The 18,058-nt window shown below is 48.5% G+C and overlaps 2 protein-coding genes across 8 annotated transcripts in view; one reads left to right on the forward strand and one right to left on the reverse strand.

Annotated features, from left to right (window-relative positions):
• The window catches only part of LOC114686366 (H-2 class I histocompatibility antigen, L-D alpha chain-like), a 293,638-nt gene that overhangs the window by 3,884 nt on the left and 271,696 nt on the right, over positions 1 to 18,058 (forward strand). The gene's annotated exons all lie outside the window — the stretch shown is intronic.
• On the reverse strand, positions 8,789 to 12,116 carry LOC114686365 (vacuolar protein sorting-associated protein 52 homolog). Its single transcript, XM_028861031.2, has 8 exons — positions 11,931 to 12,116; positions 11,427 to 11,582; positions 10,881 to 10,999; positions 10,245 to 10,368; positions 9,906 to 10,001; positions 9,714 to 9,821; positions 9,491 to 9,556; positions 8,789 to 8,875 (listed from the first exon to the last, which is right to left on the reverse strand). The coding sequence occupies exons 1-8, from the start codon at positions 12,114 to 12,116 to the stop codon at positions 8,789 to 8,791; spliced, it is 942 nt and encodes a 313-aa protein (XP_028716864.2).

The raw sequence follows: 18,058 nt of genomic DNA on the forward strand, positions 1-18,058 counted from the left end.
TGTGTTCATTATGCTGTGTGTATCTGGTGGACAAGATGAGGCTGTGGGAGCTGAATGTGAACAGGAATGTGCCCAGGTGGAGCTCAGTCCATTGTTGGCTGTGACATGGTCACTCCTCAGCTCTGTCACCTCCTGGCTCTGTTCTCTTCATCACTTGAACCACATGCTGAGAGTCTGTGATCACAGGGACACTGGGATGACAGAGCCTTGTCCTGTCCCCAGGATTGTGAGCAGCCAGGGCTGCTGTGACAGGTGAGCCTGGGCTCTGACCTGGCCATGGCTCTTCACCCCGTCTTCTCTGTTTATTTCTTGTCTTTTTAGTTTGTATGGAGGACTAGGCCTGTTCTTGTCCTTGTGAGTGGTCCTTGCCTCCTTATCCCTTGGGGTCCCTGAGTGACAGCATTAAGAGGTGTTTGTCCATCCTTGTCCCCCAAGGCCCAGCTACGCCCCTGACTCAGGAGACTGGGCTGAGAAGATGAACTTCAGTCTCCTGGGCTCCTGCCTCCTTCCAGGCCCCTCCCTGAGGTTCTCTCCTTCTTCCCATCTTTCAGAATCTAACCTGGGTTGTAGGATGGGCAGAGAGGAGGGATCCACAGGTCTCATCTCAGTCTGTCCTATTGGAGCTGGGTTCTGCCCAAGGTCCCCTCTCTGTCCCTGACTCTGGGAATCCTGGTGCTGCCCCCAGTGGTGACTCAGGGATTTTCAGGCTGAGTCTATTGTAGAACTAAGTGCCTTCTTGTGGGTGGGAGTCAGGGTTGGGAGGAGGAGGAGGCAGGGTGGGTGGGCAGAGGGAAAAGGGGGATCTTTGACTGGTGTTAAAATGAATGAAAAAAATTAATAATCAAAGAAAATAAAAGACATAATCCAGGGACTGTAGAGATGGCTCAGGGGTTGAGAGCACTTGCTGCTCCTGCAGAGGATCCGGGTTCAGATTCCAGCACCTGCACCATGGCTCACACCGTCCATAACTCCTGTTCCATGGCTTCCACTGCCCCTGTGGACACCAGATAGGCACATGGTACAAACACATACACCCAAGAAAAACACTCATAGACATACAAATAATGAACCTCTTATAAAATAGATTGTGAGAACACCAGAAATGGAAATTACTTCACCCCTGCTCCAGGTTCCAGCCTCTTGCAGTTTTCTCTTCTACCTTTGTGACCTTGAGTCAGGAGCTCCAGGAACCTTAGCTGAGATGTTTGAAGACCAAAAAGGTGACAATCTCTGTCACGATGCAGCCTTCTTTGTCTTGTGAGGGATGATGACTTCCAGTGCCTGGGACCCAGCAAACATTCACACTCAATAAATGTTTGATGAATGAATAAAAAATAAATAGGATCATGGATCAAAGACATAAAGGCAGGTGGAGAGGGAGGGAGGGCTTTGCTGAGGGGAAGCTCAGGTGACTCTGACCTCAGTGTGAGGGGACCTGGTGCTGCACCCGACACACCAGCATGTGGCCTGAGGTTGTGTTAATCAAGGGAGCTTCTGTAGAAGAGGGAGGTGAGGGTGTGAATTTTCCTCTAGACTGAAACATCCCTGCTGGAGCCAGGAGGAGCTGAGGAGGCTCAGGAAACACAAGAAGCTTCAGGTTCACGGAGCTGACACAATGTAGCGCTTCCCTCTCAGGGTTAAACCAGCTGCAGTTCCTGAGGGAGAGGAGACTGTTGAGTGGAGCTGCTGGGAGCTGTGCAGGGGACTGCAGTGATGCAGCTGTGTGAGTGACATGCACACTGGGGTGGGCATCTCAGTGGTTATCCCCCGACTCACCCAGGCTCCTGTGAGTGACCAGTGAGCTCAGGGTTCAGCCAGCTGTCACTGTCTCCATCTGGGGTGGAGGAAACCCACTCCTCAGGCAGGGGACACAGCAGTGTCCATTGTGATCAGCCCACAGAGTCTGTTCCAGATGTGAGAGGAAGTCCTGTTTCTAAGACACACTAGGAACTGATACAGAGTTGCTGGTCTCCTGGAGCAAGTGCTGTGGTGGGAAGATGCCTGTGATACAGTGTAAGGGAATCAACATGGATAGGTTGTGTGGGGAGGTGGAGGGCAGAAGGGAAGGTGTCCAGAGTACAGGGGAGAGGAACAGAGCAAAGAGCTATTGTTTTATAGATTTTTTTTTTTTTAGTGTGGCATACTGGCATATACTTTATTCCTAGCACTTGGAAGGTAGAGGAAGGTGAATCTCTGTGAGTTCCAGTCTAGCCTTGTCCACATAGTGACACCATCTGAAATTTTATTTTTTTAATGATGTGTTTGTGTTAATTACTTTTCTGTTGCTATGATAAAACACCACGACCAAAGCAACATTTAGAAGGGTTTCTTTGGGCTGCAGCTCCAGTGGATAAGAGTGCATCACAGCAGGCAAGCAGGGCCAGAGCTGCAGACATGGTGGGGGAGCAGGAAGCTGAGAGCTCACATCTTCAGTTGCAAACAGGAAGCAGAGAGAGCAACATGGAGGCAGATGGTTTGACTCTCACAGCCCCTCCCTTCCCAGTAACACACTTTCTCCAGCAAGTCACAGCTCTTAAACCTCCACCTCCCCAAACAGCACTGTGGTGTTATTGTGCTCCTCAAAATATTGAGCACCCTAATAAACTTATCTGGGGTCAGAGAACAGAACAGCCACTAAATATAGAGGTCAGAAAATAGTGGCACACACGCCTTTAATCCTAGCCTTCCAAAGGCAGAGATCAACCTGGATCTCTGTGAGTTCAAGGCCACACTGGAAACAGCTAGGCATGGTGACTTAGAGAAATATGATTAGAACTAAAAATTCTGTTCTGAATGTATTTTACTAATTTTTGTCAAAAGATATATAAGACTTTGGAGATATATAAATGACATATTTCAGATTTCATTCTCTGGCTATCCTGATGCTTTGTTGAGTCTCCAAGGATTCATAATTTTGCTCTCATAAAGTCCACCACTGTTATATAGCTAACATGTCTAAGATTTTGTCTATTAAGAAGGTTCTTATAAGCTTCAGGAGATCACGTTGGCGGCGGTGGTGGCGTGAGATCAACATTTGCCAACACTCACAAGCCAAGAAGGACTGGGAGGAATACAACCTGACTGCAGTTTATATTGCCCACTCACAAATTTTCTTTTTCTTCTCTGGGGGTCGGGTCAGACTGCCCACAATTGCAAAATTTATTGGAGGGAGAAAAGCGTAGGATGCCCCTATTCTGACTGCACAATTCATGATGCCATTTCTCCTTCTAAGGGACAGGTAACTGGGAGAGAATGGAATAGCCCAAGCCAAAACGCTGTCTTCTTGCCCCTTGTGGCTGGAATTTCCCTCACCACCTCCCTGGTCTCTGCAGGCTTGGCAGGAGGAGCCCTGGGTCACTTCCTCATAACAACAGCTCTCCTATCCCAACAACTTCAGGTAGCAATTGGGGCTTCTGCAGCATCCCTGTCCTCCCCCCAGAGACAGCTAACCTCCCTTGCACAGGTTGCCCTACAAACCGACGGGCCTTGGACCTGCGGACAGCAGAAAAGGGTGGGACATGCCTTTTTCTGAGGGAAGAGTGTTGTTGTTATATTAACGAGTCTGGAGTGGTAGAAATCCAGATAAATAAGCTACATAAACTTAGCCTAGAGCTACATAAGCAGTGATTCTCTGTCACAGCAGATGACTGGTGGAGATCATCCATGTTCTCCCTTTTGATTCCTCTCACAGGTCCACTAGTCAGCATCTTGTTATTGGTAACTTTGGGTCCTTTTGTAATTGGCAGGATAACCCGATTCATCAAAAAACAAATAGACTCCCTGGCATCCAAACCTATACAGTTCCATTATCGTCGGCTTGATCTTGCCGATCAAGGCCACTCAGAGCCTTTCAGCGATGACTGTCCTTTGGGAACTGGATGAAAACCCAGAAACATGCAAGCTTGCCCCACTTGGGAAGAGCTTGGGTACCAAGGAAGGTGCGAGGCCAATGGCACTGCAGGGGGAGGACCAAGCTTTCTGCCTCTGGGTCCCCCGAGGAATATCCCTGATCGCATAGGGGTTGGTGTCTAAGGATGAATACATCCAGGGCCCCTCCTCCAGCAAAAGACACCTATAATAAACCGGGAGGATCAGGACAATGTTTCCCCTCCTTGGTTAACGCCCATCGCCACCAGGCGAATTTGTAGCGCCACCTTGGACCTTCATAAATAATTAAAAGGGAGGAGATGACGGGAGCCATAAGCCTAAGGGACCCTTGACACACATGCTGCCATATTTGGGCTTCTCTCCTCTTAGATCTAGGCCTTGCTTAAGTCTCCACAGCACCAGAACCTCTTCCCACAGATACCAGAACCTCTCCTCAGATATCAGGTGAATGAGCTGCAGTTAAGCAATTAGGCAGTTAGACAAGGATAGATAGATAACCTTCAGAGCAACATTTCCTGCTGGCCGAACAGCCCATAACTAAGTCCCTTCCTGCTTGCAACCCCCATAATTAAGTCCCTTCCTGCTCACAACCCCCTTTGTCTACCTATATATGCCTTGAGAGTAAAATAAAATTTTGGAGCTTGATCAGACATCCTGTCTTGCTCTCAGTCTTTGTGTCTCTTGTCCCTTTCATTTGCTGGCCCTTCCTTTAGGTCCCCATTGTAAGACCCTGCTGGCCGGGGCAACCCAAGGCAACGCTGCTACTCATCAGGGCAGTAAAGGCCTTTCCTAATGTCAGGGTGGCCGGCTCTCCTGTGAGCCAATTCCAGGAATGCAGAGAACCTTCAAACGCAAAAGTCCAAACCCACTGGTCTCCAAGGGGACCATCGAGACGGCTCAGGGGGTAAAAAGGGTCTTGTCCCCAAGCTTCATGACCTGAGCTCGATCCAGGGAAGCCACATGAAGGGAAGAACCACATCCCAGAAGTTATCCTCTGAGCCTCACACAGGCATCATGACACACGCATCCCCTCACAGAATTAGTAAATCAATGTAACGAAAATCAAGAGGAAACAAGATTTCATGTTGAAGAACAGGGAAAAACAAGTGCATACATTGTGTCTAGTTTTCCTCCAGACTTCCAGTGGGTGAATTTGCCTGTGTCCAAAACCACACTGTGAGGAGAAACCGTCAGTACTTAAAGTTAAGCCATACAAAGATAATCAAGGAAAATGTTAAACTATTTAAGGTGTTTATACTATTACTGTGTGTGTGTGGTGTGCAAATGAGGGCATGCACCAGCCGTGTGCGTGCGTGCGTGTGTGTGTGTGTGTGTGTGTGTGTGTGCGCGTGCGTGTGTGTGTGTGTGTGTGTGCGCGCGCGCGTGTGTGTGTGTGTGTGTGTGTGTGTGTGTGTGTGTGTGTGTGTGTCTGGTCAGAAGAGAACTTGGAAAGCCAGTTCTCTCTTTCCACTGTGGGTTCTGGGGACTGAACTCACGTGGTCAGACTTGGTGGCAAACCCTTGTACCCACAGAGTCATCTCTCCTGCCCATCCAGTGTGCCACCACCCTAGTTTTGGAGGTGTTGAGGAACTGAACCCAGGGCCTGGATTGTACAAGGTGGGAACTCTATTCACTGAGCCACATTCCCAATATATGGGGGGGAAATCTCAAAGACAAGGTTTTGTGGTTATTTCAAAGGCTAGCACTAAAGCTTTGGGATAAAGATGTAATGAGAGGCCACAAATTAAAACATAGACATGGGTAGAGTATAAGAAGCACTTTGTCAACACACCCAGTTGAGTTGGGGACCTTCCAGGAGAACCTGGCCACCTGGAAAGTTCCATGTGTGAGTTGTGTTCACTTTGTGTTGGTGCTGGAGGACACCAGACCTTCCTGTAGAGTGCACACAGTGGGGACACACTCCTTCTCTTTGATCAGTGTGTACATGGCTTGGACTCTGACCCTGAGAACACACAGCTTCTCCTTTCAAACTCTCTCTGTTGGTGCTCAGGACCTGAGTGAGGCCCTGAGCTGCAGAAAAAAGACCCACAGAAAACTCAGAATGAAAATGAAGATGATGTCACTTCCAAGGATAAGTATGGGACTGGGGAGATTGCTCAGGGATAAAGAGAGCTCACTGCTCCTCCAGAGGACCTGGGTTAGGTTCTCAGCTCACGCCCTCCTGTAAGAAGAGAATATGCCGCCCTCTTCTGGCTTCCTGGGGCACTGCATACACATGGTGCACGGACACATGCTGGAAAAACGCCCATACACATAGAAATAAATATTTTTTAAAAGATAGAAAAATAAACGGAGGGAAATGAGATTTCTCTAAAGACAGACCACCCTGAACAGTACTGGGGGTCATTACAGCACGAGGGGTCACCTCCAAGCCCCTCCTACATGACTCCAGGGTCCCCTGCACTAGATGTTCACTCTGGTCCTGGAGATAAGCAAGGGAAGGGGAAATTGACACAACTCCCCCTGCAGAGTGGCCCCAGAACTGCTGACCTGTGTGCCTGTTTTCTCAATCTTGCAGAAGCCCAGGTTGACCTTGAAGTCTTGATCTTTCTGTCTTGTCTCAGCATGCCAGGTGCCAGGATCGTTGTGTGTGTGTGTGTGTGTGTGTGTGTGTGTGTGTGTGTGTGTGTGTGTGTGCTTGTGTGTGCTTGTGTGTGCTTGTGTGTGCTTGTGTGTGTGTGCGCGCGCGCGCGCGCACGCGTGAGAGGGGGGGGGCAATTCTCCAAGGCTGGAGCCTGTGATGTTGAGTAATGTTCTGGGAAGGAGCTTGAGGAGAAATCTTCCTCTGCAGTTGAGTTTCAGCCCGGAGATCACAAGGACTCCAGCAAACCGCAAAACAGGGGTTGAAGGGAAAGTCCCTCTCAGCTTAGGGATGAAGGGGCATGGGTGACACCGCCCTGCCTCCCCAGCAGTCAAAGCTCACAGAGGCTCAGGTGGGCAGGGACCTGGACCAGCTCCCATCCTGGGTCCTGCTGCCCCCTGACGGCCATTGGTGGAATCGCGGCCTCCGAGGGTCCCGAGACCCACAGGACAAAGTTAAATGTCCCATCAGCCTGCAGGCTGCAGAGTCCCCAACTGCTGGCGGGTTCAGGAGACTCCCAGGCTGTCTGGGCCACACTGAAGAACTGGCTGTCCTCTCACAGCCCCTCACATCACAGCGTTAGCTTCCTTCTCTTTAGTTGTTGATGTGGCCCGGGATTTAACCCAGGGCTTCCTGCATGTTGAGCGCGTCCTAACTGAACCACACTTCAGCCCACTAACTGAGTTTGATGTAACTCACCCAAAGAGAGGGTCCCCGGTTTCTTGTTGAACACCTTTTATCCCAGCCATCAGGAGACAGAGGCAGGAGCATCTCTGAGTTTCTGATCCGCACAGCAAGTTCAAGGACAGCCAGGGCTATAAGGAGAGACCAGAACACAGGGGTCCCCAACACTGACACCTGGGGAGGGGCTGGAGTAGGTGGTAAGGTGTGGTGAGAGAGAAAGGACCATGAAGGACTCCAGGGCCGGGTCTGGGGTGAGCTTGTGTCCCCCGCGCCCCCTACCCTCGCCCCGCACAGCCTAGTACTGTGACGGGTAAGTCTCAAGGAACCTGGGAGCCAGAGAGAGACTGTAAACGCTGAAACTAGGCCCAAGGAAGGGAAAAATGGTGGAGGACAGGGCAAGGTCCATAAGGACAGCACTGACTCCGCCCACGAGACACGTGACCCAATCAAGAGTCTTCCTCCTTCCTTTCCCTTCTCTGGGCTCCAACATGCCAGACCCTTAGGTGCACGGGCTCACAGCCGCCACTGGCCAAGGACCTGAATGTGATGGGGTGGAGGACATGACGCTTCTTTCACCTGAAATTTCTCCCATTGTCTAAGGAACCTATAGACTGCTGTCTGCCTGGCAAGCTTCCTGCCACTGAACGACATTCCCCACCCCCACCCACTTTTTTTTTTAGTTTCTAAAGATTTATTGATCTCATGTATATGGCAGTCTAGCTGCAATACACATTCATGCCGGAATAGGACACCAGATCCCAGTATACATGGCTGTGAGCCATCATGTGATGCTGGGAATTGAACTCAGGACCTCTGGAAGAGCAGCCAGTGCCCTTAACTGCTGAGCCATCTCTCCACCAGCACTTTTACTTTTAAGACCTGGTCCAGGATGGCCTTGAACTGACTCTGTAACCCAAGCAGGTTTTCCATCCCATGCCTCAGTCTCCCAATTAGCTGGGATTACAGGTCTACAAACCACACTGGCTTTTAAGGCTTGGTCAGGGTTGCTGGATGGTGGTGGCTCACGCCTTTAGTCCAAGCACTTGGGAGGCAGAGGCACATGATCTCTGTGAGTTCGAGGCCAGCCTGGCCTACAGAGTGAGTTCCAGGACAGCCAGGGCTGCACAGAGAAACCCTGTCTTGAAAACCCCCAAAAGACTTGGTCAAGGATGTTCCTTCACTCTAGAGCAGTGGTTCTCAACCTGTGGGTCATGAACCTTAGGGGGTTGAAAGACCCTTTTATAGGGGTTTCTGAAGACCATCAGAAAACACAGATATTTACATCAGGGTTCATAACAGTAGCAAAATTAGTTATGACATAGCACTGAAAATAATTTTGAGGTTGGGGTCACCACAGCGTGAGGAAATGTATCACAGGGTGGCAGCGTCAGGAAGGTTGAGAAACTCTGTTCTGCAGTTCACTGGGCACATCAGCAGGGCAGCAGGAAGGGCCACATGGAAAAGACAAGACGGATGCTCTGGAGCCAGGTCCATCCCGGCCCCATATGGGTGCAGGGGTGCAGGCCCTCTGCCTCAGAGGAGCCGTGACAGCCACTTAGGGGCTCAGACAGACAATCCCAGAGTCGTGTGGACTTCCCCACCGTAGCCTCAGGCCTATCCTCGCTCAATCAAACCTTCAGTCTCCTTCACAAACGCCACCAGACCCCCGAAGGGGGGAGACAGCAGCTCTTCAATGAATTCCTAGAGAGACATGCCAGTCCCAACAGAGTCAGGAGTCCAGGGGACAAAGGACCCCAGCCTGGACTGGGACGACTAGGAGGTGACGCTCCACAGAGCAGCCTGCCTCCGTGAGCTTCCACTTTTAGGTGGTGGTCTCACAAGGTGTAGAGGAAGTCCCAAGGATAGCCTCTTCCAAAACCAAGAGCCGATGAGCTGGCTCAGGGGGAAGAGCTGGCCACTGACCCCCAGAACACAAAGTGGAGAAGCAAGAGAGGAGCCCAGTCCTGAAGTTGTCCTGACTCCATGTGCTTCAAGACATGTGCTGCACACGTGCTCACACATACATGCAGACACACACATAGACACACATACACACATACACACACACATAGACACACACACACACACACACACACACACATATCCACACACTAATAATCCCCTGCAGCGCAGAACTGGTTGTTTTGACATGTGCACACACATACATACACAGTTATAGTTTTATTTTGCTGTTAAGTTATTAACATCATAGAAAAAATTAAGTGAAGCAGACGAGCAACAAGGCAGTGAGTCGTAATGGCTGCACACTGAGGTCAGCCCAGCGGCACCAGGTCTCCCTCCACGCCCAGGCCCTACCTGTGTTCGAGCATTGAGCAGCTGCTGGAAGCTCTCCACCTCCTTGCTGTCCTCAGCTGCCCGCTCCTGAGGAAGACACCAGGAGGAGGAACTTGGGAGCTGCCTCAGGCCAGCACCCCCACCCCATCCAGTCAGGCCACCCTGCAGACACTGCCAGAGTCAGGGCTCAGGCACTGAACTGTGAGGCTGACAGCCCTGGGGACCCCCGGGGGAGCAGCCTTACCATCAGCACACCCAGCATCATGTCGTAGTTGTTGATCAGAAACACAAGCTGCTCCTTCCTGGAGGAGAACTCGGCAGCCACTCTGAGGACAAAATTCTCCACCTCCACCTGCACAAGCCACACACAGGCAGGAAGGAGAAAGCCAGATCACAGGCCCCGCCCCCTGAGGGAAGTCTGTCCTGCCAGCCCCACCTGTAACTGTCCCAGCAGCTGCAGGGTGCGCTCATTGGGGATGGTCTGGTTGATGCTCACAAGTGCAGAGGAGAACTCAGCATAGCGGCGTGTGATCTAGGAGCAGGTGGGAAGACTCCCATCAGCCTGCCTGGCAGACACAACCTCCCAGCTGCCTCTGCAACTCCTGTCCCCAGTCCCTCCCTCCTCCTGCAGTGACCACCACACCACTGAGGTTGACCACCCCACCACTGAGGGTGACCACCACACCACTGAGGGTGACCACCCCACCACTGAGGGTGAACACCCCACCACTGAGTGTGGCCACAAGATCCCCTTGTGACCCTCACCAGCCCTCACATAGTGGGGCCGAGTGTCCAGGCCCCCAAGGCGCTGGGGGTCGGTGCTGCGGACACTCTGGACATTCATCTCCAGGATCAGCTCAAAGCGAGGCCACAGCAAGGCAAGCACCTGCTCCCAGTACCTGAGGGCTTAATCAGAATCACAGGTCAGCTGACTGGGGTGCTGGCAGGCCGGGGGAGTGCAGCGCTTCAGGGGAATGGTGTGTGTGTGTGTGTGTGTGTGTGTGTGTGTGTGTGTGTGTGCATGTGTGTGTGTGCGTGTGTGCGTGTGTGTGTGTGTGTGTGTGTGTGCGTGTGTGCGCGTGTTTGCGCGCGTGTGAGCGTGTGTGTGTGTGTGTGTGGCCGATGCTGCCTCTGGGACACACACAGGAGGGGAAGGATATCAGGTGAGGAAGAGTCAGGGTCAGGATGGAGTTGTCTGTGTAAGATAAAAGGCTGGAGCTTGGCCAGGCGGTGGTGGTGCACGCCTTTAATCCCAGCACTCAGAAGGCAGAGCCAGGCGGATCTCTGTGAGTTCAAGGCCAGCCTGGTCTACAGAGCAAGATCTAGGCACCAAAACTACACAAAGAAACCCTGTCTCGGGGAAAAAACAAAAGCTGAAGCCTTTAGGCACCCAGGCCCGGGGCTCGGTGACCTGTCCAGGGCAGGGACATCCCTCTTGGCTGCGATGTTGGGGAATCGGAGAACGATGTGGATACAGAGGAAAACAGCAATGGCGTCGTAGCAGTCGGCCAGGTAGGACTCCAGGTGTTTCTGTGACACAGCAACAGGCTCAATGGAATGTCTGTTTGTTGTTCCGGTGGCTGTGAGCAAAGGGATGGACATTTCTACGGGACAAAGGCCTGGCTAGGGAGACCCCTCCTTCCCTGTCCACAGGCACCTCCAGGGGGCCTGACTTGCTCACAGGCCTCCACTCTAAGTTCCTCACAGCGGAAGCCAGGGCTGAGCTTGGGATGGAAGTAAAGGACCAGGATTTAGAGGTATTGCTCTCTGCTGTGGAAAAGCAGAGGAAGTAACAGGATCCCCGAGTTCCGAGGGTTCCCTAGGGGGTCATCTTGTGAGATAAAGGTTTACACTCTTTAGAACGGGACACCCCTGATTTCAATACTGCCGCTTGTGACCCCGTTGGCTGTGGATGAGCCCTGAGAATGGAGGGTAAAAGACAGAATCCGGGGCTTACCAGAGTCATGGCGAGTGTGCGGCCCATGACAGCATGGAACAGGTCATGAGCAGCTGGGCCAGATACGACAAAGAATTCACAGATGAAAAGATATTCACGGCAGGAATTGTCGAGGAGGGCGTAGTGCTGACTGCGGAAGAGAGCCTCGAACGGATACTATGGGGCAGGGAGAAGGGTGGGGTTGGACGCTGGCCCCGTGGATGTGGGGTCTCAGCACATCTCAGGACACGAGAGCTCAGAAGACCCCACACACCTGACCTCCAGGCTGGGAGGAGCGCCCTGAACAGGCACTGAAGAGGGGCGCAGGACACAGGAACGCCCTCCCCTCCGGCTGTTGCTGCCCCCACATCCTCTTCAACCCCTGACCATCACCCCATGAGCAGTCTCCCTCTGTGTGCCTCAGTCCATGGCTCCTAGCCCCCCACATCACAGCAGGCCAGGGGCCCCCAAAGTCCCCACCTGAGGGGATTCAACCCCAACCACAGAGGGGTAGGCTCATCATACCCTCTGCTCTCCACGCTGGGCAGTATGGGGCACCAGGATGGGGGCCTCGAGTTCAGTGGGGGAGATGACAGCACCCCGGGTCCCCAGGGTGAAGATGGTGTTCCTGCTTCGGAGTGACGGCTTCGAGAAGAATCGTGACCAGTTCAGAGTCAGAGAAATCACTGAGATTGACCACACCAGGCCCATGGAGCCAAGACCTGAGGGACCCCAGAAGCTAACTTTGACCGGGACACCTGTCTTGGTTAGGGTTTTAGTTGCTGTGACGAGACACCATGACCAAGGCAGTTCTCATAAGGAAAAACATTTAATGTGGGGAGCTACAGCTTCAGAGTTTTAGTCCCTTGTCATCATGGTGAGATATGGCAGCATGCAGGCAGATCTGGTGTTGGAGGACCTGAGAGTTCTACATCTTGACCAAAAGGCAACAGAACGTGGTCTCTCTCACCGGGTGTGGCTTGAGCAAAGGAGACTCAAAGCCCGTCCCCACAGTGACACACTTCCTCCAACAAGGCCACACGGACTCCAACTAAGTCAGACCTCCTAACAGGGCCCCTCTCCCTGTGGGGGCTATTTTCTCTCAAATCACCACAACACCCCTTTCCAGAACCAGGGCCTCAGTCACCTGACACCTGTAATGGGCATCAAGGAGTCTACAAACCCTGTGGGAGGAGAAGCCTTTGCTCTCACATCCTCAAAGGCTCTGTCCCACAGAGAGGGTGAAAAGCAGAGTCCTGAGGGCTGGAGACAGATGTCCCAGCCGTGAGCCTGGCCCGAGGTTTCCTGTCAGGATATCTTTCTTTACTGTGTCTTCCCAGAAATAGAGAGGCAGAGGCAGGTGGATCTCTGCCAGCTTCAGACCAGCTGGTCTTGTCTACATAGTGAGTTCCAGAACATCCAGGCCATCAGGAATACATAGTGAGACCCTGTCCCAAAACAACAGCAATAATAATAAGCAAACAACAACAACAACAAAAACATAGAAGTATCAACATATCTGAATCCAAGCTATACTCTACAGCATAGGAGTAAAAACAGGGAGTACCAGAACAAAACGTGTGTGTGTGTGTGTGTGTGTGTGTGTGTGTGTGTGTGTGTGTGTTCTGCATATGTATGTATGTGATCACCTGTGTGCCTGGTTTCCCAGAGGTCCAAAGAAAGCTTTGGATCCTCTGGAATTGGATGACTGGGTGATTCTGAGCCACCATGTATGTGCTGGGATTAGAACCCAGGCCCTCTACATGAGCAGTAAGCACTCTTAACCTCTGAGCCATATCTTCAGTTTCCAGTCACCTGACTTTTGACAAGATGCCAAAGCTGTCCACTGGAGAAAAGAAAACATCTTCAACAATGGGCTGAGGAAACGGTGTCTCATGTAGAAGAAGCTCAGACCTCATCTCTCACTCTGCATGCCAACCAGCCCCAAATGCATCAGACACCCCATAATGAGCCCTGGAACTCTGAGGACACTAGAAGGAGAAGTAGGAGGAACACCTTTAGACGGAGGCAGAGAAGAACTCTCTGAATAGGACACTAGATGCCCAGGAAATGAGACACAATCAACAAAGGGACCTCATGGAATCCACAGTCTTCTGGACAGCACAGGAAACAGTTAACAGAGTGGAGAGAGGCCTACAGAAAGTCTTTGCCAGCTCTGCATCAGACAGGGATCAACTCAAAAACCAGACACTAAGAAAGCAAACAGCCCAATCATACAGTGGCCGTGGGGGTGACAGAAATCCCTAAAGAAGAAACACACACTGGGGAGTCAGAGGCAGGCAGATCTCTGTGAGTGTGAGGCCAATCTGGGCTACACAGCATAGCAAGTTCCGAGTGTGCCATAGTGTGGTGGTAATCTAATTGTACTGAAACGTGATTTTGATTGTATGTTAATAAATAAAGTTGCCCAGGGGTCAGAGCTATTAGAGTCATAGCAAGAGTGTGGCGGTGGTGGTACACGCCTTTAATCCCATAGGTATCTGTGTGTTCAGGGATATAGCCAGCATTGGAGACATATGCCTTTAAGACCTAGGGGGCTGTACATTCAGACAGTGATGAGGCAGTCATGTGTTTGGGTTTACAACCAATGAGAAGGCAGAACAAAATACTTTAAATAGACGAACAGACAGGAAAGAGACTCCTCTTTCGGGAAGCTGGGACAACGCAGGCGGAAGGGTGAGATTTTAGCTCTGAGCTTTCTCTTTTGCATTGTTTCTGTGTTTCTTATTTAATAAGACGGTTGGTTACATCTATATCTGGCGCCCAACGTGGGGCACGAACCCACGACCCTGAGATTAAGAGTCTCATGCTCTACCGACTGAGCTAGCCCCAGAAATAGACTGCATAATGCTCTTCTAACTTTGAATTTTCTGAATGCCAATGAGAAAGGAACAACAGCTGCAGAGAGACATTGGATAATAGAAAAAACTACAGAATTAAATCAGCCTATATACTTTAAGGATGTGCTGACCTCAGAATGGAAACCAGGGTATGTATTACATTGGGGACGAAGTTTGCTTTTGTTTCTACAGGAGAAGATAAGCTGTGGGTACCATCAAAATTGATAAAGGTTCGATTTGAACAAGAGAGACCTCTTAATTGAGGAGGTGATAGTTCATCAACCAGCATGAACATCCAATTTAAACTAACTTGTATCAATAACACATGCCTTTTCATTTAATCAGATAATAACTTGTCAAAAGGAAACATCCCCAAAATTAGTCTTGGGGAAAGGTTTTTGTTTTTGTCTTTTAGGAAATGAAGGTTAAGGAATCTGAAGAACACTGGACAAATGAGACAACTGAAGAAAAGGGACAAATCATCTATCCCAAGAAACAGAATGAAACGGTGTATGGGTATATATTATCTAAAAAATTTTATGTCTTCCTAAATGTTTGTTTCTGCTTTTCTCTAAAGATTTAACACTATTGGTCTTCTAATAGTCCCAGTTCAATTAAAATTTAAAGCTGACTTTGGAGTTGGAGAATGGCATTCTCCTTCTTTAAACTCAAGCATGTTGTTAAAAGGAAAATGCAAACTCCCTGTATCATGCCAGAATAAGAGCCATCTTCTGCTATGGTACAGGACAAAAGCAAAATTAATTAAGGGACTATTCTATTACTAATCTCAACTCTTTGATTCTATTCTGATTCTTTAAACTTTTCTTTTTTTTTTTTTTTTTTTTTTTTTTTTTTGGTTTTTCGAGACAGGGTTTCTCTGTGTAGCTTTGCGCCTTTCCTGGAGCTCACTTGGTAGCCCAGGCTGGCCTCGAACTCACAGAGATCCGCCTGGCTCTGCCTCCCGCGTGCTGGGATTAAAGGCGTGCGCCACCACCGCCCGGCAACTTTTCTTAAAGTATGAATTTTATATCAAAATTTACAAGATTAACATATAAAGATATATAGATATATATACATTTTAAACTTTGTTAAGATATGAATGGTCATATAGAGTACTAATTAATTCTAGAAAAAAGGCTAGCTGCATATATATGTTTTTGTGTTCGAGTCTCTTATCAGTTTTCTGCAGGAAATCATGGCCAGGCCTAATATCAACTGAAGTCTCCAGAAAGAAGATGGGGCCCCACACCAACAACAATTCCACGTGGACAATAATAATATCATTAAACTGACAAACATCATCCACAGATCAGCTTTGAACTACAAGGTGCTCAGAGCAATTTTGAGATGACTAGTTGAGGTGATCCAGTCTCAAAGACTACTTGAATAAGGACTTGAGATAAACCCTGAACTTTGGCATTATACACGGACTGGATAATGAAGAATATAGTTACCTCTCCTAGAATTTGACAATTAACCTAAAATTTTTCTTTCAGGATAAAGAAAACTTCCCCCATACCCAGCAGGAAACAATTTTAAGAATACGACGCCCACATTCCCAAAGAGGTGGTGTGAGGCAGGTGGTTTTTTGGTCTTTTTAATGGGTTTTGGGTCTGGGATAATTTTCAGTATTTAGGGGGGTTGGTTACAAGTTATTGTCAAGGGTTAAGAAAAAGGCTAAGCAAAGGAGATTAGATTTAAGGTTCTTGTTTAAAAAAAAAGAAAAGAAAGAAAGAAAAGAAAAAGACAATTACTAATACTTTACATTGGATTGAATTGTTTTATATTGTATACAAATTTGAAACTGATATTGTTAGAAAATGCTATATGTATATTTCTAATTGTATTTATACCATTCATTTAACAATGTAATACAAATTTCTGATCCTTGAATGTTATTATTAACAACTATTAGCATATAAAGAAATGAAAGTTAGTAGTTAGACATTACAATAGAACTTGTAGTCATATTAGATATGTTTTAAAAATTGAGCAGAGATGTTTTAGACAGGTCATCTTCAAACCCTTCAGAGATCTACAGAATATGGCATTTAAAATGTTTTAATAACTTAGAAAATTTTTCTTTTTTGAGACATGTCAGCTCCTGGCAGTACTAATCTACTTCAGAGAAAATATGGACATTGAAGAAACTGCATATGGAGTCAACTTTCCTTGTGGAAAAGTTAGCCACTGGACAACAAAGTATCCTCGAATCAACAGGACAAAATGGACAGACAGAACACAAAACAATGGAATACTGATTCTTGCTAAAACAAGTGTGGTTATGGCTTTATCAAAAGGCATCTTCTGAGGCCAGGACAATATGGCCCCATCCCTGAAGTGGCCTTTGCATCCGGAAAAGGTACGCTGCCCTTTTCTTCGAAGGCAGCTTAACAGGCAGAGGGCCGATGGCTTCTGTTGTGCAATGGAACAGCAGCTGAAAGTTCATGCCTCTCGAAAGTAGACTGGCATTTAATAGAGGGATGTGGAGAAGAAGGGGATGCTGAGATGAAGCCATATATACACATCCAAGAAGAATGGACAGCTGAATTAAAAAACTGTCAACAATTTCCAGAATTTAAAATCCTGAATCATGACAGGACACTAGTGGAATTCAGGTGTTTCTGGTACATGGACTGCTCTCACCCAATGTGAGATTGAACTATTGACCCTGTGTACATCCTACTTCACAAATGAGTCTGTCAGATACACTAAGCCTATAGGCTGAAGATGATGCCCCAACACTGCGGAGAAACCTCAGGTGACTGCCCAGGCAGCTGACTGTTTCTGTCAACTCACAAATTTTTTGGAAGTTGCTTGCATGCACTTCCTGTTTTTTATTTTTGTTAGCTAATATTATTTCCTTCTTGGATCTCTGAAGGAGTTGAAGATTAGTTAGTTATGGTTGAAGATTAGTTACTTATAGTTGAAAATTAATTAGGATAGAAAGTGCATTAGATACATCTTGGATTTACCAAAATAGGATAGATAATGGAATTATTTTCTCTGATTTGTCCATACCTGTTTAGGTATTTATTATTTGTATATATTGTATATAGTTATTGTACTTTTGTATATAGTTTTTCTTTTGTTAGTTATAACCTTTTGCTTTTTTTTTTATTAAAATAGAAAAGGGGAAATGTAGTGGTAATCTAATTGTACTGAAATGTGATTTTTATTGTATGTTAATAAATAAAGTTGCCCGGGGGTCAGAGCTATTAGAGCCATAGCAAGAGTGTGGCGGTGGTGGTACACGCCTTTAATCCCATAGATATCTGTGTGTTCAGGGATATAGCCAGCATTGGAGACATATGCCTTTAAGACCTAGGGGGCTGTACATTCAGACAGTGATGAGGCAGTCACGTGTTTGGGTTTACAACCAATGAGAAGGCAGAACAAAATACTTTAAATAGACGAACAGACAGGAAAGAGACTCCTCTTTCGGGAAGCTGGGACAACGCAGGCGGAAGGGTGAGATTTTAGCTCTGAGCTCTGACCTCTCGGCTTTCTCTTTTGCATTGTTTCTGTGTTTCTTATTTAATAAGACGGTTGGTTACATTTATACCATAGATACAAGTGAGACGATCTCTCAAAAGTCTACTCCCAAAACCAGGGGCATTAAAATTAATACCCAGTGCCAGGGCTGAGTCATCTCCCCGAATTGTCAGCCAGAGGCACCCCAATGACAGCACAGGAATCGGCCAGTGCTCCTGGTTGCCCACAAGAACCAGACAGCAAGACCAGTCGCTGAGGACACCACACACTCTGATTACAGGAGGCAGAGAAATCAGC

The sequence above is a fragment of the Peromyscus leucopus genome, chromosome 16_21 (genome assembly GCF_004664715.2).
Source record: "Peromyscus leucopus breed LL Stock chromosome 16_21, UCI_PerLeu_2.1, whole genome shotgun sequence".
Taxonomy (NCBI): domain Eukaryota; kingdom Metazoa; phylum Chordata; class Mammalia; order Rodentia; family Cricetidae; genus Peromyscus; species Peromyscus leucopus.

Bases quoted from the DNA above. Each gene is read 5' to 3' on its own strand.
- LOC114686365 (XM_028861031.2), bottom strand. From the start codon at position 12,116: ATGGGCCTGGTGTGGTCAATCTCAGTGATTTCTCTGACTCTGAACTGG. The intron at 9,822-9,905 runs GTGGGGCTGGCA...TGGCTTGTGCAG, and splicing joins AGCTGCTGGGACAGTTACAG to GTGGAGGTGGAGAATTTTGT. The intron at 8,876-9,490 runs GTAGGGCCTGGG...ATGTCTCTCTAG, and splicing joins TGCTCAATGCTCGAACACAG to GAATTCATTGAAGAGCTGCT.